The 22092-nt window shown below is 40.1% G+C and overlaps 1 protein-coding gene and 1 long non-coding RNA gene across 8 annotated transcripts in view; one reads left to right on the top strand and one right to left on the bottom strand.

The window, feature by feature from the left end:
- The window catches only part of LOC117426827 (ras-associated and pleckstrin homology domains-containing protein 1-like), a 100974-nt gene extending 88270 nt beyond the window's left edge, over window positions 1-12704 (top strand). For 6 of the 7 annotated variants that reach the window (XM_034044911.3, XM_034044909.3, XM_034044908.3 and 3 more), the window contains 4 exons: window positions 3434-3532; window positions 3804-3921; window positions 5837-5970; window positions 10041-12704. In XM_034044911.3, the coding sequence (XP_033900802.3) occupies window positions 3434-3532; window positions 3804-3921; window positions 5837-5970; window positions 10041-12185 (2496 nt within the window). In that variant the 3' untranslated portion in view covers window positions 12186-12704. Of the gene's footprint in view, window positions 1-3433; window positions 3533-3803; window positions 3922-5836; window positions 5971-7119; window positions 7175-10040 lie in introns of all 7 variants that reach the window. The other variant, XM_059033576.1, reaches the window with a different exon arrangement.
- Window positions 12705-16811: 4107 nt separating this feature from the next.
- LOC131739465 (uncharacterized) lies at window positions 16812-21835 on the bottom strand. Its single transcript, XR_009330554.1, has 3 exons — window positions 20977-21835; window positions 17631-17730; window positions 16812-17104 (listed from the first exon to the last, which is right to left on the bottom strand). It is a non-coding gene; the product is annotated as an uncharacterized LOC131739465 (long non-coding RNA).
- Between the last annotated feature and the right edge of the window lie 257 nt (window positions 21836-22092).

Raw genomic sequence — 22092 nt, 5'->3', positions numbered from 1 at the left:
CAGTACACTTCCTGTGGAGCAGGTGTTCGGACCCCTACTGAACACCAATTGGTCCTGACTGGGGGGGACAGAGGGGGTTTCTAATACCTAATGCACAGAAAGCGAGAGCAGTGTCATGGCAAGATTAATGGGCTTCACCACATTCACAACAAAGACTGGAAAACAACCCTTTTAAAGAACTGGGCTGGAGTGTTGACTTGACTTACTGTATTAACAGCCCTCAAACCTTTCCAAAGATTGGTGTGCATCCAGCTGTAGTGTAAATTAGCCAGCCCCTGCCCTAACAGCATGTAGAGGCGGCCTATCAGAGAACCTCTCCTTCTCCGTCACAGTGACCAGCCTCTCTGTCACTGCCTATTGTTTAGCACAGCTTCAGATCTGCAGAGGATTTACAAGTCCTTTTATAAAAGTTGGCAGGACCTGGGAAAGATTAAGTGTTTCCAGCATGCCATTTCGAGTCCCGTAGCTTCCCAGTCTGCTGGCCTGCCTTGAGGCTGCTGGCTTGCGCTCAAAGTCTTCTCTCTGTTACCGGATTGCTCAGCAGAGCAAAGTAGCAGTCTTTAACACCAGCATGTTAATATTTGCCAAGCCAGCTAATGGCTTGTAAAGGAGATCTTGCAACAGGTTTATTTAGACTGGGCACACAGTAAAACTAACCTTGGAGTTCAAAAAGGGTCAAGTGGTGTTCAGATGTGTCATTTTGAAATGATAAAATGCATAAAACTTTATTGTGACGCAAAGTCATCTTTTCTTTTTTCTTCTTTTACGACACCATATTCTGCCAGATTCCACAGCAGTACTCTATAAGAATGGTGGGTACAGTATGTACTATCTAAGGCTGTACAGAGATCCTTGAAAAAAGGCATGTTTAACATTTAAAACTAAACCTTTTAGGATTTTTATTTAAAATTATGCAAGATTTTAGTGGAATGTGTGTGTTTTTGTTGCATGTCCAGGAAAATAAGTTGACTACATTTGACGAAGGAGTAAAAACAAAGAGGGATACTTGATTGGCATGTTACAATAAAATGGGGCTCAGTGTCAGGGATGCATGTTTCTGTATGCTAGCTGCATCCAATATTACTGTGGAGTAGCTGGAGCAGCCCACTAGAGGCAGCAGCAACAGCTCTGCTCAAGATAATGGTGGTGGGAAAGAAACAGACCTCCTTTTCGGCATTCAGGTATTGTGCCTTAAAATATTCACCATGGCAGAGCTGTGTGTGTTAGATTTCTTATTCCTGACCTGGATTTTTTTCAAACAAAGGGAAAGCTGAAAATTCAACTGGATGGCAGTGCATAGGCTGTGATTATAGATGAGATTCCGGTAGGCACTGGCTGGAGTCTGAGGTATGCAGTAAGGGGGTGTCTATTTTTCCATGTTTTTCACAACCTGAATGCTTCATAGCACATTATGTAAATTTGAATGTTTTTTTTTTTTTTTTTTAATATATGGTGTTCTTTTTGGTGAGGGGAGAGTGGAGGCAAGAGATTTTATTTTTATTTTCCTGAAATTGACTGGGTGAAGTGCTGGTTTTAGATATTTCTTTCAGAGAACTTACAATTCAGACTCATGGTTTATATAGAAAAGGACTCTTGTCTTGCATGTAAATATGCTACCCAATTTACTACCTGCTGCTTTCACATCCTCCGATTTACACTACTTTGTGTAGTGATGGAGAGTTAAAAACCGTTTTAATGTTTTTGTGAAGTCCCTAATTCAAATGAAGGAGTGTCTCCAGTATAAGAGGGGAGATGAAGTGATGAAGGAGTGATTTTGGGACAGTTGCAGCTGACCCTTGGTTGTTATACCTTGGGGTTATATTATTTACATTGCCTAACTGCATTATGGTGACCGACAACTTGCCTGTGACAAGTGTTTAGCTCTGACAAAGTGCTTTTTATTATTTTCTACAGCGCAGTTGGGTTTCTGTGTAAGATAATATTTTACTCCTCGTAAAGGGAAAAGGGATTTCCTGACCTACCTGGAACTTGGCCCATCTCTAAGAAAAAAAGGGACATTTTATGTGTGAAAAACAGGATAGTAAACTGCAGCTGAATGGCAAATACATGGCTCAATACTTCCATCTAGTGGTAAAACATTGATTTATCGCTGCACTGGAGTACAAATAATGTATGTACTGTAGCAAAAAAAAAAAGTCCCTGTCTTTTCCTCAGAGACAATTAACATTGTCTAAATATTGAACATACCTATCTAAAATAACAATACCTATGCATACTTTACTGTACTACGCCATACTGAAAAGCAATGCAGATTTTAAATGAATCCATAGGTGCTGGTTGGAAACCTTGACTAGATGATGAATCACTGGAGTTCTCCAAAGAAAACACCAAACAGAAGTAGTGCAATAGGAACAATTCAGTGTAGTGGTGCTGGTTGGTTGCCAGACCCTTGTGGCCAGATTTCTGTAAAACACACTCAATGCAGTGTGCTTTCATTTTACTGAAACACGCTTTTAAATCCATTCTTAGCCATGCATTTTAAAAAGACTTTCCAGTCTCATTTAAAAAGCTGCTCGGATGATAAAACCTGCAGGTCCTGAAGACCTTTGATGCTCTATAACACACTGACCTCCGTTCACAGCTTAGGTCACCCCTCATTCTGTATTCCCCACATCCTTAGGAATGGTTGCAGGCTGTTGAAATGACAACTAAATTGAATTTGAGAAATTGTTTAAGTGTTCAGGTGGCTGACCCGAATATTATACTGTTACAGAAACCTTTTACAGTGCCTTTTAGTGGAGTTCAGTAGTAGGTCAGGGTGGTGTAGTGTACTGCCTGGGACAATATTTTGTGTTGATAGGCAGACCTGTGTTGAACATGCATTACATGCAGCTAATCACAATGGCTTATGTTCTTTGTTTATATTGTCTATGTGATTCACCGGATAAAGCCGCTTTGAATATATGTAGTTATATGTAGTTCATGTTGCTCCAGATTCTGTGTATTTTGAGTTGTGTCTCCTTGCATAAGCATAAATCTGCACAGTTTGTTCTTCTTTTTTCAATCTCATATGTTGCAGGATTGAGGGTCTTCTTTCACTTGGTGGTTCAGTGTCTCGACAGGTTCATTGGTGACTTGCAACTCTCTCCTAAAGTGTTTTTAATTTGGCATCTGCTTGCTTAATGAAGTAGAGCTACCGTAGTCCCAAATAGATTAAAGATTGCCCCATTTCCTCAATTAAGATGCCCAGATGTCAAAGACTGTTGCTGCAGGGATGACAATAAAATGGTGACCCAGTCTCCTTTGATCACAGGCAGTGGTGCTTGTGTTGCATCTTAAGGAATATCTACTTCTCCCTGTAGGACTTGCTGACTCTCTATGGGTTCTGGAATATGTCAGGAAGACTATAAAATGAACTAATGAACAATATTGTGACATTTCCAATAACAGACCTGTTCTGCGTTTTGTACAGCACCCCCAGATTCAGAAGAAGTCTCAGTACATAAAATACCTCTGCTGCGATGATGTCAGAACCCTCCACCAATGGGTGAATGGGATTCGTATTGCCAAGGTAACTGCAGCTGGATGTCTGGCTTCCTTGCCGGTTATACCTTTTAACACATCAGCTGCTCCTTACTATTTCTTGTAAATGTATGAAAGAAATAAAGAAAGATGTGTTTTTTTTCCATGTATTCTAATCTCTAGCAATCTGACATTATACCTGTGTATTGTTGCTTTGTGTTACTTATTTTAAATGAAGCATTTCTAATGGTTTATAGCCTGTATTTCTAACAATTGGAACCGATTCTTGCTCTTTCCATTAACGGGTATCGTGTCTATAGTATGGAAAGCAGCTCTATGTGAACTACCAGGAGGCAATGAAAAGGACTGAGGCAGCATACGATTGGTCATCCTTGTCCAGCTCGAGTATTACAGGATCCAGTTCTTCCAGCTTACCAGGTAAGAAAGAGAAGTCTAATTTCTCTCGCGTCAGCCACCAGTGATCTGGTAATAATTGAAATTCAAGTCCATCATATAAATAGTTAGACTGTGGATCTGAATTAGCTCAAGCCTTCCTTACCTTGATTCCACTGTTACCCATGTCTGTGAAGAGTCTCTTCATTTGTATGATGACTCATCTCATTGGAGGAGAAAGGAAAATATTTTTTTCTGTGAATTTTACAGATCCGCAGGTTAGACCACAGACAGTAATAGTACCCCACAGATTGTCCCTATTGGAAAATAGGCAATCCTTTTCATGGATATATTGCCCGCTTTTGCCGTTTTTTGGCCATTTTTTTGTGTCTGTACAGTTTGCATGCAATTTTTATTTATCATTGTTGTCATTCTTGGGGGGAGTATAAAAAAAATTAAATTATGATGAAAAACCAAGCTATGTGAATTGTACAAGCTTAAAGTAAAGTGCAAGGTTTTCCTGTGAACTGAAGGGGGCAGTATTGCAGACAGTTTGACTACGTCTTAATGACACTCCCTTGATCTATTTTACATTAGGTATTAAAAACCCTATGTTAGTTTCACAAAAATATTGATACATTCGCTGTTAACCGCCAAAGAAACATTACTTTAAAGACATTTGCTAAATTGGTATTCGTGTTGGATACTCTAGACTTTAAAATCCGGTCTCATTCCAGTACTGCATGTTTGCCAGAAGGTGGTGCTGCAGCATTTGTTGTCTCAAAAAAAATATTTAACAGGGATGGAAATAAGACTCCCAGTTTGATCCATTCCTAGTTTTACTATGAGTTAATAAGACACTGAAGAAGTGGAAAATCCTGCAACCTGCTCTCCACCGCAATCCCATAAACCGGAGGCTGGAAACCATTGGAGACTCAGACATTGGTGTTATAAATAGATAAATAGAATGTTTATTCTGCAGCACAGGATACAAACAGCTCGTAGCACAGCTTCACAGGATACAAACAGCTCGCAGCACAGCTTCACAGGACACAAACAGCTCGCAGCACAGCTTCGCAGGACACAAACAGCTCGCAGCACAGCTTCACAGGATACAAACAGCTCGCAGCACAGCTTCACAGGACACAAACAGCTCGCAGCACAGCTTCGCAGGATACAAACAGCTCGTAGCACAGCTTCACAGGATACAAACAGCTCGCAGCACAGCTTCACAGGATACAAACAGCTCGCAGCACAGCTTCACAGGACACAAACAGCTCGCAGCACAGCTTCACAGGATACAAACAGCTCGCAGCACAGCTTCACAGGATACAAACAGCTCGCAGCACAGCTTCACAGGATACAAACAGCTCGCAGCACAGCTTCACAGGATACAAACAGCTCGCAGCACAGCTTCACAGGACACAAACAGCTCGCAGCACAGCTTCACAGGATACAAATTGCAGGCAAACCGCTTCTGGCAAAGAGGTACAAACTATCAGTTTCACTTTCCTCTCCCCTAGCACTACCATTGCCGCCACTTATTTATTGTGTCACACTGGCTTCGGAACATGCAAGCTCTCTAAATGATCCTACGAGTTTAAGATGTTTGAACTGCATAAGTCACCGCTCCTGACGAGCAGACAAACTGAGCACCTCCAAAAAAACTCCCACTAAACCATACTGCATATAATATATATATATATATATAATGTGGTACAACTCCGCCCACTAATAGACTGATGGTTTACTTGTAACATTTTACTCGTTTTATGTAAACGCTCTACGTATGTACAATTGTATATTTTTTACAAATACATTATTAACAATAATAAATAAAATAGGAAAAATAAAATATTAAAAAAAAACACACACACCTGAGCTTGTTACTTGCACACTGTGGTTAATCAAGCTCATAGTAAAACCTGGAATGCGCTCACAGTTTTCTCTCCCTCGGCAGAGTCTCACTCAAACCACTCTGACAGCGGTGTGTCCGATAGCCCGTCTTCAGGACATGTGCGCTCCCAGAGCATCGTCAGCTCCATCTTCTCCGAGGCCTGGAAGCGGGGAACACAGATGGAGGAGACTAGCAAGGTAGGCCTGTTCACAAGGGCCAGAAACATCTAGTGACTGTACTACCACTCGGTTCTCTGGGGTTACTTATTGGTAGCACAGGCCTATAAGTTGAGGCCACCTCTCTTCTGAACCTTTAGTTGAGTAAAATTGTCAGAGACACAAAGCTGCGCTGTTTTGCACTGCCTTTGAATGGAGAAAGCAGTTTCGATAACATTGATAGACTTTTTTAAAAATGTTATTTAAGGAGGCCACAGTGTATTGTCAGTGTATATTATGGTTTGGGATTCAGGTATTGCCTTTTAAGGGTCATGGTTAAAGTGGTTTGTTTGATATAAATGCACATGCTGTCCTTAATGTGCAAGACTCAATGAAGGCACACTTTGTGTGTTACTATAAACCAGAATGCTATCACTTAAAGCTAAGTTTGAAAAGACCAGGGCCCATATTTATCAAGTGTACGTACGCAAGCTTTCTATTCAAAAGAGTGAGTATGCACATTTGAACCAAAAGTGTGTAATTTATCAACAGAGAAAGCTGAGTGAAAAGCTTCTTCGATTTCACACACACGGGCTGTGCGTACGACCATTTCCTAGTGTTAGACAACGAGTACTGCAGGAGATTCTTTCTTTATTTTCCTTTATGTAAATTCTTATTAGGAGCTTTTTGTATTAAGAACATTGTTGCTGAAATATTATTTGTCATGCTCTTGTTCCTTAAATTCATCTTCCATCTCCGCATCAGAAACTTTTTTTTTTTTACGATTCACTTTGTGTTCTTCTGAAATAATTTAAACATCTTTACAAACGTGCTCCACAGACGGCTTATGTAGGATCAAGTGCACTATATGTGGGAAATTGTGCGCCGTTCAAATGCAAATTCCACCTACAAACCGATTTTAGAAGCATTGAGATTTATTAACACCAGTTGTACGTGTGAAGGCTCAACATGAGAATTATAAATTAGGATCAATTTGTGCGTGTGAAATAAATCAAGTACTTTATACATGCACATTTGATAATTACGGGACCAGGATGTTAACCTTTTGGTTTCCTTGGGAAGTTGGTATAAGACATTCATCTTGGGTTTTGATTTAAGCCGTTTTTCATTTTTTTCATGTCACTTGTGTCTCTTACTGTCCATTTTTCTCCTGTCACCTCACCTATCCAGGGGTCGAAGGTCAAGCCTCGCAAGCCTGTGCTCCTGTGTTCTGGGGTGAATTAAGGTTAGGGGGTTTGTTGGACCTGCAGACGTAACACAGATTATTTGATATAATCACACACCTTTTTATGTTTAAAAAAAAAAATAAATAAAAAAAATAAAAAGACTAACCCCTTTTAATTCTTACCGTGGCTTTTAATCCTAATTGTGAATGTCTATTGGGCTAAACACCTGATTTGATTTTATTAACAGCTAGTTGATCCACCTAGCACTTTTTTTTTTATTGGTTTTTTTTAAAGCACAAAATTAATCAAATGTATTTACTTTGTCATTGCAACTTTTTTTTTTTCCTTTCGATTTTCAGTTCACGTGTGTGTGTGTGTGTAGATTGTGAGTGCGTTGGAAACGTTTGCCGTGTTTATTTTTTTGAGGATTTAACCTTGTTCTAGATATAAACAGGAACACCCTAACACTACATCACAACAACGACTAGTGGTTTACTCTTTAGCCAGCTGGGGGGGTCTTTGGGGGCACCTGAAGAGGATAGATTTTAATTCAACCAGGTATCATCTGATTTGCACAAAAAATAATTCCCACAGATTTCCATGTGGAATGTAACTATGATTTTTGTAAATGCTTTTATATTGAACATTCAGGACATGGATGAATCTAAACCTAGTAGTTGAGAACCACTGATATGATTGATACAGAATGAAACGAAAGGCATCTCATTTTTTAACCCAATTTATTTGATCCAGTAGAAAATGGAAACTGGTATCCAAGCAATTGAAAATTTAAGACGCACACTTAAAATATCATGGAAGAAACGAGAGCTACTACACAGCCGTGTATGATCTCCTAAGCTTTTGAAAACATATTGAATATTGTATCCTGATGTGATTTACCCTGCAACACTAGCCAGCCCAATATTCTGTTGACAAATAAAAGGCCATTGGATGGCACCGAAAACTGCATAGTAGGCTGTCCTTATTTGAAAGTCTCTTAAGTGGTTGTAATGGATTTCACTATAGATTTAATGTAACCTGTATTAATACCCCACAAATACATTAATAGTAACTAATAATTAAGTTGTTGTTTATTTAGTGTGAGCTAGCCCAATAATAATGATAATGCTATGATGATGCTGCTAATAATAATAATGATAATAATGATAATGCCAATGAAATCAGTTAGGTTTAAAGGATTAGTTGACAAGGTGAGGACATTTCCAGTCTTGATTGGTGTGGTTCTGCAGGTTTGTTTCAGAAACACAGAGAACGCTTGAAGGGAAATGCTGTTTGTGGGTAATCACAAAAAAAAAAAAAAAATCCCATACAATTGTTACAGAAATGATGTCTAATAATGTATGGGGATGTTAATGCCTAAATGTATAGAGCTACAGTATATGCATTTGTCAGCATCATGTTTTATCAATATGTCCCTATAATATTTAGTAGACTTTTGGCTTTAGGGGACTATATCAAGCAGGATTATACTGTTATATAGTTTGAGGATAATATGTTTCAGTTCCTCCGCTTGCAATAAAGTGGGTATTATACATTCCAGGTTAGCTAGAAGACTTGTGAAGGGGAATGCTGTGGTGTGTGTGTGTGTGTGTGTGTGTGTGTGTGTGTGTGTGTGTGTGTGTTTTTTAAATTGTTTTTTTTTTATGGTCAATAAATTCAATTAAGGGTTTGAGAAGCAGGCGGAGAGTGGCTGCAACTGGTCCACATTGATTAGTGAGCTGTTTGTATGGAGGTTACATTAGACTGGGAGTTCTGTCTGCTGGCAGTTTGCAGGGTAAAAGACAAATGGAGGGTAATGCCAGTAAGTCATTATCTTTCTTAACGGCTAATCATACATGCACAAGACGGGCTATCGGACACATATATACACATTTGTGTAGATCTTTCTTTTTCTTCTTTGGAGCAATAACCATGCGGCACCTTGCACCTGATCCATATTGCCTTCAGATTATATCTAAATTTAGCAGGACAGGGTGGCAGCATTTTTCGTCCAAAAGTCGAACCTGTTTGTTTTTGTTTTTTCGCAGCGATTACATTCAAGCGTGAAAGGTAGTATGTAATTCCATGGGTTCGATTTTTTTTTTTTTTTTTACCCAAGAAAACACTGGATAAACGCTATAGTGTGAATAGCCATTTAGTCTCTGGTTGCTAGGTTTTGATTGCTAAGGATTAATTAATGACATTGGTACGAGTATGTAAAGGCACTATGTTGAATTGTGCTTGGTTTGTGGCATTTGGTTAGCAGAGCAGGCATTTTATAAATATTGCCACAGCAAGCCAGCAAGGAGAGTACTTGCTGTGTTTTGTACAGGTATGTTTTTAATTTTGTACAGGTATGTTTTTAATGGTCAAACCGAGGCAGCGCAGAGAGTCTAAGCATTGTTATCTTAGAGCTCCACTATTTTAATTGAAATTTACTACTAGGCCAGCCTGCACTTTGTGGCTGTCTTTGCCTGTCCATAGTCAACTTTATCAGCAATTACGTAGACTTGTATACCGTGGATGCAGCTGTTTGTCGTGAAGTCCTGAAACTTTTTGCAGAGCTGCAAGAAATGGTGTTTGGTTTTATTCACAGATTGTCAGAAGCCATATTATCAATGACTGCTTAAGCATATTGGAGAGGAGAAGCCAGGAATGTTCATTGAGTAGGCAGTGTTATTGAATTGAAAGTGTGATGATTTAGATTGATTGATTGTTTTATTTTTGTTTTTTTTATATATATAGTTATCACTTTAACTTTTTAATGTCAAACTTGGTCCTACAAATGTCATAGATTTGTTCAGAGTGCATAGCTGTCAGCAAGGTACTGAACTTTACCAACATTACTCTTGCATATGTACTCTGTATGTAAGATTATTAAAGCATGACAGAAAATGAACAGTGTTTTTTTTTTCTCATTTTCAGACCAGGTTGGAGTCTGTCAGTAGACCCTACCCCCTTCAGCTGCCTCAGCCTCCCCCCCAGACCAGGTTAAGCATTTCCCATGTTTCTCCCCAGCCATCCCCTCCCCCACCACCACCACCCCCCCCTCCACCTCTCCCTCCACCCAACCCGCCCCAGCAGGCAGCCCCCACCATGTTCGCAAAGTACAGCACCATCACCCGACTGCAGAACGCCGCGCAAGGAGGCAATCAGTTCAAACCTCCCTTCTTGGGCCAGCAGGCCCCAATGGCCCCTGCCTCACAATCTGTGAATACCCAGATAACCATCCCAGCTGGAGCTAATGTACCCCCTCCCCCTCCACCCCCACCTCCTCCACCCCCTCCAGTCCCTGGTTCAGCCATGGCGGTGCTAAAACCAGGGCCGCTGAGCCAGGCTGTGCCACTGTTCATGCCGGCACCTCCGCCCCACCCACAGAAATTCCAGACCCATCTACAGAATAATGGTATTCAGCACGTCCCACAGGCCCCGCCACCGCCTCCTCAGCCAAAGTTCCAGTCGCTTAGCAACAGCGGGATTCAGTCACTTAGCAACAGCGGGTTCCAGGCAGCACTGGCTCAGAAATTTTCAGGCCTTCCCCAGAATAATGTGGACCACGTGGCCCAGGTAGAACCTCCCCCTCCACCACCACTTCCCGCTCCGGCCCCAGCACCAGCTTCACAGGCTCCTGCCAAACCCTTTGGAGGATTCCCACCGGTAACTGCGCCCAAACCCCCTGGGCCAGGTGCTGTGCCAATGCCTGTATCTCCAGTGGCAGTGGTGCCCCCTCCCCCTCCCCCTCCCCCTCCCCCTCCTCCACCTGCACCAGCCCAGCCACCTCCTCCACCAATGAAGAAGCAGAAGAGCTTCTCAGCTGGCCACTCCTCTCTTACACCTGCCCAAAACCAGCCCCCGCCCACCCTCCCCAAGCAGCACAGCTTCTCTTACAAAGCCCCTCCAATGTCTGCACCTATTTCCCCAACCCCAACCCCAACCCCAACCCCATCCCTAGTCAAGCAAATGGCCAACCAGTTCCCTGCACCCCCACCTCCTGCTCCTGCACAGCCAGAGCCCAAAGCATTGCCCCCTCAGTCACCACCTGCTGTCAAAGCCAAACCCAAATGGCAGCCTGGGGGCCAGCCCCAGTCCCCTGAATTCCCACCCCCACCACCAGAGAGCAGCCTGGCATTCCCTCCCCCTCCCCCTCCCCCTCCCACACCTGCAGCTCCCCCCGCCCCGCCAGCGAAGAGTGGCTCTCCAGTAAAGAAGGCCTCTAAGACATCCAGCCCTGGTGGGAAGAGGCCGCCTCCAACACCCCAGCGGAACTCCAGCATAAAATCCACGAGTTCAGCTGAGTACCATGAGTCGAAGAAAGTGGAAAGCCTAAAGAACAAATTCGGACAGGCTGCGGAATCGTCATCCCCATCCTCTTCGGGATCACCTTCTAAAGACTCTACTGGACCCCCAGCCCCTCCAAAGCCAGGGAAGCTGAATCTATCCAACCTGCCCATGGTCTTCCCACAGGGCAACGGCGGGACCAGGGAGCCCACGTCCGACTTTCCCTCTCCTCCTTCAGACTGTGACTTCCCCCCACCCCCACCGGAGTACGAGCTGCTCCTCCCTCCCCCGGCTGAGCCCCCTGGTGCACCCAAAGTGGCTGTTGTCAACCCTCAGCCCCAGGCCTGGAACAAATCCTCCCTGAAGAAGACGCCCCCACCGACGCTGCCCCGGCGTAACGACGGCACCCGCCTGTCGCTAGGAGAAGGCCCTGAGCCGCCCACAACACCTCCACCGCATCAGCAGCAGCAGGAGGCCCCACAGCCTCCTACCTCACCCAAGGGAAACTTGTCCGTGCAGCCCAATTTCCTGGCGGACCTGAACAGGACTCTGCAAAGGAAGTCCATCACCAGGCACAGTTCCCTCTCCTCGGCGCGGATGTCCAAATTAGAGCCGACAACCACCATGGACGATATGGCCCTCCCGCCACCCCCTCCTGAGCTTCTACTTGACCAACAGAAGCAGGGCTCCTACACGTCCGGCAACATCTCAGGCTATGCAACATTGCGGCGTGGGCCTCCTCCGGCCCCACCAAAACGGGACCAAAGCACCAAACTCACTGGAGAGTGGTAGTGGCAAAACCAACAGACTGAACTGATAAAAAGAGTACTAATCATTTAGACCAGGATACCCTGTTATATCCTTATATTTCAAGACAGACCAAACCACCTTTATGGCTTTTCAATGACGTCTTTTAGCGACTTGTTCCATAGGCAATTCTATAACATAACATGACAATGAGAATGACTTTTGTTGCAATATATTGGTACTGCATGGAACTCACCATAAATGAACATGTTTAAACACATGACCATGTTTTTGGGAGGGGGTGGTGGTATAAGAGGAGGGGGAGAGGATGGAATATAGTTATAGTTTTTATTTAATATTAGATTCTAAAGACATTTTAAGGTTTAACATAACGATAAAATGTTGCTACCCTTATTAACCACAAAACAGATCTAGTAAGTGAACTTTGTTAAGATGTTCATTTATTTAATTGGAGAGCATTCTGAATTCAAGTGTATTTTTCTGTTCCTCTGCTTACTGTACATAATGAAAATGGTATGCTTGCTTTAAAAAGGTTGAAATCTGTTTTAGTGACCCTTGTATATTCTGTTTTAATTTCTAATTTTTGCTAATAAGTGCACATATGTGTAAGACGTTTACTCTAATGCAAAACCGGAAAGGGACTTCTGCATATTGCACCAAATGGTTGAAAACATTTTAATAATGTGATCACTTTACAACTGGAATGAACCCAAGTGTTTTCTGGATGCAACAAGAAGCAATCTCCACCTCTGCAAGCGGGGATCCGTGATGGGTTAGAACAGTGTGCATTATTGTTTCAGAATGTGACATTGCTGTATATCTGTGTGTGTGTGTGTGTGTGTGTGTGTCTATATATATATATATATATATATATATATATATATATATATATATATATATATATATATATATATATATATATATATATATATATATATATATATATATATATATATATATAATTCCCAATTCTTTTCTTAACAGCTTGCTTTGGCCTAGTCTTCCAGTTCTTGCTGTTCTTAAGTGGTTTTCCAAGTATACTGGGGAGTAAGTTTAGTTATTGGTTAGGAAAGTCTACAAGGGTGAGCATGTCCTACAGCACCTGTACTGCCTATATTACTGAGCATACTACACGACTTACATCTCAACACAATTCCTCTTTGGCAGTAACCAGGCTCAGGGTGATTACTACAAAAAAAAGTGTCTTCTTAAAGGGTGCTACAAATGCCTCTCCAACAGTTCTGCAGATTTTCTTCCCAAATCAAATGTGTGACTCTCTACAGTATGAGGGACCAAACCATCAGATATACCTGATATCTTTATTTCACACTTAACAAAAGACATACACTATCCAGTAAGATAAACCTTGAGTGTGACTTGCCTTTTAGGAAATACAGTTGTTAATTGCCTAGCCTTAAATAAGGTGTACAGTATTGTTTGTTTTTTTTGTTTTGTTTTTTTGCATTGGCCGTGAAATGTAAGATTTATAGCAGAATTGTGGCTGTTTAATGCAGGTCAATTGAAATAGTAAATCATCCCTTAAGGGACATAACAAATATTACAAGACCTTTGCAATTTAATGCCTGTTCTAGCACATCCTTGTTCTTAGTTTAGATAAGATCAGATGCCCCTCTGCTTTCCATATAGAGTTCTTACTGCAAACTGTCATTCTGTTATCAGTTTATCATATCGGCTAAAGCTATCCGCAGAAGTACCTCAGTATTCTAGAATATAAGAGAAAGGCAGGGGTCACTGACAGTACTATCAGGCAATGGTTACAAACCTAACCTTATAGGCTTAAGTAAGCCAATATGCTGCTAAACAGGCATGGTTCTGAAGGAGGCAATATGCTAAAACAGATTAATTACAATCAAAAGTTCTGTTTTATATTTGATGTGTTTTGTAAATGCAGATCTTGGAGCAGTGGTTTGTGGGTTGTTAAAGGCTGCATAACCCACAGCTATAGACTTTTCTGTGTACACTGTACACCTGTGATGCCAAAGTACTTGTATTGGCTGAAAGAGAAAACGCACCAGGGGTTAATGTTTTGAAGGGCATGTTTCTTTCGTATTTAGAAGCTTATCACGTTGTGAGGTGCATTGATATAATTTGACATATATAAACTGGTTAATCTGAAATGGCCAAATGAGTTTTTAAAGTCAGGAATATTGCCAAGATATTATTAATGGGGAATCATGTCTCTTGCAGTTAAGCTAAAGATCACAATATAGCCTGAGTGAGAGACAGCATGGCCTAGATTCTGGGTTACCTGTCACTCCGATTGTGTGCTTGTCATGACAATAGCGTGTATCCCGATATTTCAATAATAAATAAACAGAAATCCAATGTTAAAATGAATGAGGGGTTGTACAGCTACATTTGAATAATTGAAGCACATAATGCATTAAACATTCATACAGATTCAATAGTGTGACGGAAATCACTTCTAGTGCACATAATGCATTAAACATTCATACAGATTCAATAGTGTCACGGAAATCACTCCTAGTGCACATAATGATTATTTTACTATTCCTATAGCATTACTATTTGCATTTATTACAAATATTATATGATAGTTATTATTTATTGTAAACCTATTTGCCACCACCAAGCAGCATTGTTATCAATTGTCTACTGTTTGCTTGGCAGTGGGCAATCTATGTATTCTCAAAATAAGGAATAGCAAAATGTAGTTGCACCAAAAAATAACCTCTGGCAGAATCCGATGTAGGCTTGTTGTACGAAGGCGTCATTGTTCCTACTTTGTGTCCATTTATTAACGGGAGCACTATCTTTTTAAACAGTATAATTTAATATTCATAATGTTACCAAATATTCATTTTGTTGTGATTAGTTAATCTACAGTAACATATTTTAAAATAAAAAAAGGCCAGCTAATATTCTTCAGCAAACATAAGATCCCTGCCTCAGGATTATCAACATCAAGTCAATCATATCATTAAAATAGGGTTACTTTTTATGTTACTGATATGTTTTACAGATGAGATCTGGTTTTAGTTTTATACCTTTTTTTATTAGTTTAAAAAATAGGTTGGTATATATTTACTAGTACCACAAAATTTACAATATTTGTTGACTTGTAGTTTTTAAGAGTACATTTACAAAATTAGTGCCACTTAAAATAAAGAACATACTTTAACAGTTATCAAGGGACACATTACACAAATGTAACAATGCACAATGTCATCACTGTACTTTTTTTTTTTTTTTTTTTACACTATAATACACATTCTACATTTATGGCCACTGAAAGGTGGTGTAGAGTCTGAATATTTGGTGCCACTGTGTGGTGTATTTGTTCTAGCAGTGGTTACTAAGCAACCCTTTTGTCTGATTAAATTTGGCTTGCTGACGTCCTTGTAAAAGAAATATATCGGTGCAAAGTAGGTGGCTTGGTCTGGACTGGCTCAACTAAGGTCATATACAAAATAAACTGAAGCCTTTTGAGAGAATAATATAATATTCAATAATAAGCCTAGTCTGCCATTCTTTTTAATTGACTGCCATTTTGTGCTCACTATTAATTTAACTACAGTATGCTAATGTGGCCAATGCTGTTAATCAGCATAATGAACTAATTCTGTGTGGCATTATATTAATTGCATGTTTTACTTCTAATCACAACTTGTTATGCAAATTAGCAGCTAACTGACAAATGACCTTAACATAGCATAATCATAATATAATAGCAATATACACTATGAGTGACAATATATGGCATCAGGTTAATACATAGAGTTGTTTCTGTTTTGTCAGCTAGTTTAATGAATGTTGATGTTGAAAAAATTAATGGAAATTGAAAGGCAACACTTAAATAAAATGATTGCAAATCAGCTTTTTGATTTAGAAAAAAATATTAAATTGGTATTCAATAAATTCATGTTGCCAGGTAAGTTAACTATTCCTTCTTCCAAAATAAATACATAACCTGCTCCTCGGTCAGTCCTCATCAGGTTTTAGAGGTTATCAATTAAATAATTAACAGAAAAATACCTGAATAGAGACTTCATTAAGTCATTATGGTTGTAACAAATATCTGGGATAGAATAACCATCGGGTAAGTTGGTAAAAGAAAAAAAAATTACCAACTACAGTGTTAATTGTTTTTCACTTGAATGCCAGCGATAAAATGGGAAAGTGTTTTGGAGTGTGGTTGGCATTGAGAAGCAATGTATGTTCCCAACAGGTTGGCTCCTCTTAGCTCTTGGATTTCTTTTTGGAGTAAAAAGAAAAGAAAAAAAGCAAACATGAATACTTGAGTAACAATACAAATTATAATTGATGGTCATTTATGGTCATGGATTATTAAGTAAGAAAATAAATAGATGAAAATAAATGTCAGAATCAGGCCCAAGAATAAATATTTTTTAGTTTGGGAGTGTCCAATGTATAAAGTTATTACAGTATATGCAAAATGTATTGCAATCACAATCCTCCAATTACCATTTGTAATATATAGAATGGTTAAATGGGTTCCTGGTCAGTAGGGTCAGCTACAACATGATGAGGAGAAACAGTCCCTGCCAGTTTTACCTCCCTAACCCCACAGGGGTGCCAGAGCCAATGCAGAAGGCTGTCAATCAAGGTATGAGGAACTGTGGCAAAGTGGTTAACAGTGTGCAGCAGTGATCAATGAACAGACAGACAACGGTAATCCAGGTGCAATGTTATTTATTTTTATAATCCAAAGTGTGATGCAAGAAACAGACAATACAGTGGCGTGTATTGCACTGTTTTAATCCATGGGTTGGTCCCGAAATAATGGCCCCGATCTTATACACCCACACGTAACAAAAAACACAAGTCCACAGTGAGTGCTAAAGTGCTCGTGGTGTAAATACAGTTACTCGTGAAACAAAGTGCAGTGTAGTCCGGGTTTGTGCTGGCCTCTGGCGACAGTTCCGGATCGTGTTCGCCGTCTAAATAACAAACAGTATATTTAATAATGACAAAACAAACAAAACACTCACGCTAATAACACACGTCTCTCCTTCCAGTTCTGCTTAACCATAACAAGGAACAGATCATTTTGCTACACTCCCTTTTGTACCGGCAATCATGACCCTTTGCTTAACTAGTGCAACCGCTGCTCCAATCCGCGGCTGCCATGTCGTTTCCCTTCCGGGTCAAAGATTTTGTGTATCGTAGCTCCGCCCCCTTTCTAGATGACCGACTTCCTTCTAACCCTGGGAATGAATTGCCTGGCCATCCAGTCCAGCGCACTATGTTCCTTTTACACAGCGCCCTCACATGCCAGGGGAGAGATTTATCACCAAGAATCATTCTGTCTGTGTCACAGGAAGATACTGTACCTGGAAGTTTGTAGTAGCAACATTGTTCAACTTGCTTTGGATTAAAACTTGAGTACTTAAATGAAGCCTGGGTTACAATACTGAAGCTGACCCATTTTAAATGACCTGGCCTGCATCATGAAACCTATTTTACCTCTTAGAAGCCTGCTCCTTCATTATTCTAAAAACTCTCCTTGGTGTGCTGTGTGGCTGGCCAGCAGTTCCCTCTCGCAGGTTTAGAAGAGGATTTCTGCCTGGTGAAACATGAAGGAAGCACCTTTTAAACACCTCACAAAATGTCTGACATGACAGAAGGTCTGTTTAAAATCACCCCAACTCAGAAACTCGATCATTTAAAATTCAAGAAAATAAATGGCGCAATTTTTATAGTAGAGCAAAAGCTTGTATCTGACACTGGTAAAATCTGGGCTTTAGTTCAGGGTGATTCAAATAATCAAAAGTGATCAAACAAAAACTACAAAAAATCTATAGCTCGCCACTGGTTGAACAAATTAGATCTTCTGGGAATACAGGGAAGCACTGCTCAATATCCCTGGTAAAAGACTACAACCACTTTATATTGAAGCTTCTTTTATACTCTGTTTGGAATTGGTAGTGAATTATTTTCCAACACACTGCTCCATTATGTCTCTTAATAATGACACAGCTGCTGTTTAATTATCATGCAGATTTGTTTTTTTTTTAATCTTTAATAGATTTAGCTTATGTTGACCCCACATTGACCTCATTCTCTCACACGCTGACCCTTTTGTAAAATGCGCTGCATTATATTTTAAAAGGGCATTTTTCACGTTAAAAAAAAGGCCACAAATATCAGATCAATATTTTGGTATTATCAACTCCAAATCCATATCATAACATTAAAATGGAGTTAAATCTTGTCATTAATGCCCTTGATTTTATTAATCTATCCCAGTACCACACAAAATACCTTTATATTGATTACCCTAACTTGTAATGAGAAAGTTAAGATGTCTTTTACCAGGATTTAAATGTTATTGTTTTGTTGGATTGTTCAAAAAGATCGTTCAGTTTTTACACTACATAATGGGAATTTAGATGCTGAATTGCAGTTTAAGCAAAATCCAAATACTGTAATTAAGGATTTTTTTCAGTGTATTTGTCAGATTTGCCACTAGGGGGCTTACGAGTGCTAGTATACACCAGGGGTTCCCAAACATTTTTTTTTTTTGCAAAGACCCACTATTAGCACTCCTTGGGAAAATGTCAAACTACGAACATTTTATACGTTTAAACATGTAACATTATAAATAAACCTAATCTAAACCGTCCTTTATTTATTTGAATAAATATTGTGAAAGATGGAAGTCACATAGAATTTGCACTGTGTAAAAAAAAAAAAGGAATTTTAGTAAATAAAATAAATTGCAAAAACTAAACACGTTTTTATCAAACCTTTAAATTAGGTACCTTTTATATATTTAAATTTTAGAAATGCAGTTTATTTTTCTTGGTCATCAAACAAGAAAGAAGTGCATGTCTCTTATTATTGCCATTCCTAAATACCTGAACAGGAATCACTTTTGAGTAAAACCAGTACAACATGCACAAAAGCATAACTCTTAAATCCTAATTTCTGAACACTAATTAAAACGTCCAGCCGTTACCTCTCACACTGAACTGTCATGCACAAAAAAGACGAATGCGCACAATACAATCAATAAAATAACAGTATACCCAAACATTTAAATAAATCAATTACCGGTATGTAACAAGATTTATCAGTTTGATTAATAACTTGATTTAGTTAATATTGAAACATATATCAAAGCACTCAACATTTTAAATGTTAATAGATAATTAGTCACAACAACGTAGTAATATAGCATCAATTTAATTTTTATTACATTGATTTATTAAAGTGATCCATTACATATCTCAGGCAGCTGCTTGCCGTGGAGCGACTACAATGAGCGTGCAACGCCCCCTTTTATAGACTTAGCTCCGCCTATTTATGCTAATCGTGTGCCGGAGCGAACAGCTATCCCATTGGTTCCCAGCCACACACTAGGACCAATGGGCACACACAACCAACAGCCAATGACAGGGACCAGGGCGCACCATGCGTGCAGGATAGCTCGCACAGCCACAGGGACAGAGCGAACCTGCAACTACAGGTAATGCAGACGGGGACAGAGGAACACACTACAGCGGTATTAACAGCACACAGACAGTGGAAACAAGAGGAAATACAGTACACAAAACATAAATACACCGATCGCTACAATACATTTGCGAATGGGGGGTGTCAGGCTGGTGTTTGAACGCCACACATGTATAAATGCAGCACAGTGGCTTTGGAGTGATATGAAAGCAAGCACTCGCATGTTTGTAAATATTATTTAGGGTTTGAAAAGCTGAAATGTCACCAGCTGCGTACCTCCTCACTGCTGTCACTCATCGATTCAGAGCTGGAGCCGCTGCGGCACCTCCATAGAAACGTTGTTGAGAGACATACACAGTCTTGACTGACTGCCGAGGCTCTGGCCTGGATTATTCACGTTCCTCTGTTAAACTGTGATAAAAATGCCCCTTCATTCAAGGTAAATACCTCAGTCTAAGGTACATGCAATTACAGAAAGTGGGATTTTACAGCATCATAACTGTACTAAATAAAGCCTTTGTTACTGCACACTGGGAAAAAGAGGGCCATCTATTTTTCGAAATGCTGACAACACAAAAGTAAACACACAGCCTGACATCTGAAACACTTGCCTCCTTAGTTCAATTCAAGCAAAACTGCCATAGGTAACAGACAACTTGTAAGGTTATTTAAGTTGCGCCTGTGTTTGTTATTAGTTATATAACATAAAAGTTAGATTTTTCTTTCACAGAAAAATAAAGCACATTGCATTGTGCTGTAAACCGTGTCCCTTTTTTCCAAGAACGATATCTTATTTAAAGGTAAAGAGTTCACGTTGTCCAGCTGTACTGTATGTGCAACCTTTGATTTGAGTTGAATTAATAAAAACATTTACCATGATAGCATGTTTCGTCTTTTTGAAAATTAAATTAAATTCATAACAAATAGAATTAGCTATTATTCACTCTGTTTCAAAGTTTAAACTATGAACAGTAGATGACGCTATGTGGAAGTATGGCGTCGTTTCCCATTCATTTTACCAAGCTAATCCCTATCATAGGCCTACATATATAATATAATATAATAGCATTACATTCGCCATTTCAAAAATTCACCCGCCGTCGAGCCATACGGATGAAGATATCCGCAGCTTCCTCTAAATCGATTTGAGCTTGTTCAATCAGTCTATTGTCAAAATGAACAGTTGCTGTAGACGGTCTTGTATCTTGGTGCTTCGAAGTCTATTAAGCATGTGACTTTTGGCACTGAAACATCTCTCAGCAGTTGCAACTGTAATCGGTAATCGGTAGCGTTGCTAAGAGCACCAGTAGATCAAACACCTCAGGATGAAGGATTTCCAGTTAGTGCTCCTTACCTTACACACCTTCAGGAGTTCCGGGAAATTAATTCCACTGTCCGCAGTATGCCTGTCCTTTTCTGAATAAATCTCCTTTCAATTTCACCGATTGATGCATCCAGAGAATGGGGAAAAATCGACTTTTGTATTTCTCCTCTAGAGATTCAAAGCGGTAGGATTCTGAGCGACTACCGTAAAACTGATCCAGTGTTTTCTGCGGTCGCCTTTTTCTCAATGTGAGCATATGCAGACTCTGCTCACTGGCCCGGTGCTCAGCTCGCTTAAAATATTCGTGGAACTGTTTGTTCTCAGACTGCGCAAGCAGCTGTCAACGGCGTTCACTGCATTAGCAAAATCAAAATCAATTCTCGCTGTAAGAACATGCTGGGATAATGCATACAGTTCAACACATCCGGCTAACACGTCTGCTTTGGTGGCACTGTTTGTCTTATATTGTCAAATTGTTCGTCTATGACCTGCAAAGCGCGGTGTGTGCATACCAACGTACTTAGATTCTGAAGACACCTTTCACGTCTGCTACCTTCGGTGCCGCTGACACACGAAGTTCCTGCAGTTGTCATGGCGTCCTGAATTATTTTAAATATTGTGTTGCGGTGACTGCTCGCATGAATTAAGTTATAAAGGTTCTGAACAAGCCCAAAAAGTCATTTGAAACTGTATTCAAGCTCACCGTATCAACCACAACTAAATTCTGGCAATGTGCATAGCAATGTGTGTAAACACTTCGGTTTCGCATTGGTTTTGTTTCGCATGCCAATTGTTTTCATGCAATTTAACCAGAAAAAAATGATCCAGCTTGGATAGTAACTGGGTGCTGCAATTGGAAGAAAGGCCCTTGAAAAATCAGAGAGCATGCAAAAAGTAGCCAGCACAGAATGAAGCACTAGAGCAACATGAGAAAGAAAAAAAACAGGGAGTACCTTACCCGCCTTCTCGATCTCTGTCGAACTGTAAGAAAGCTGGGTTTACCCTTTCGGAGACATGAAGCACGTGAAACGTCCGAGAATATGGATCTTTTTTGGAGATAGTGGGCTACTTAAAATTGACGGGATCCGTTCATGAAGGAATGAACAGAAAAATCCGTTCAGAAAAATGCCAGCTATGGGGTCTAAT

This window comes from Acipenser ruthenus, chromosome 11, assembly GCF_902713425.1.
Source record: "Acipenser ruthenus chromosome 11, fAciRut3.2 maternal haplotype, whole genome shotgun sequence".
Taxonomy (NCBI): Eukaryota; Metazoa; Chordata; class Actinopteri; order Acipenseriformes; family Acipenseridae; genus Acipenser; species Acipenser ruthenus.
The sequence above is the reverse complement of the archived record's forward strand: the minus strand, read 5'-3'. Positions and strand labels throughout refer to the sequence as shown.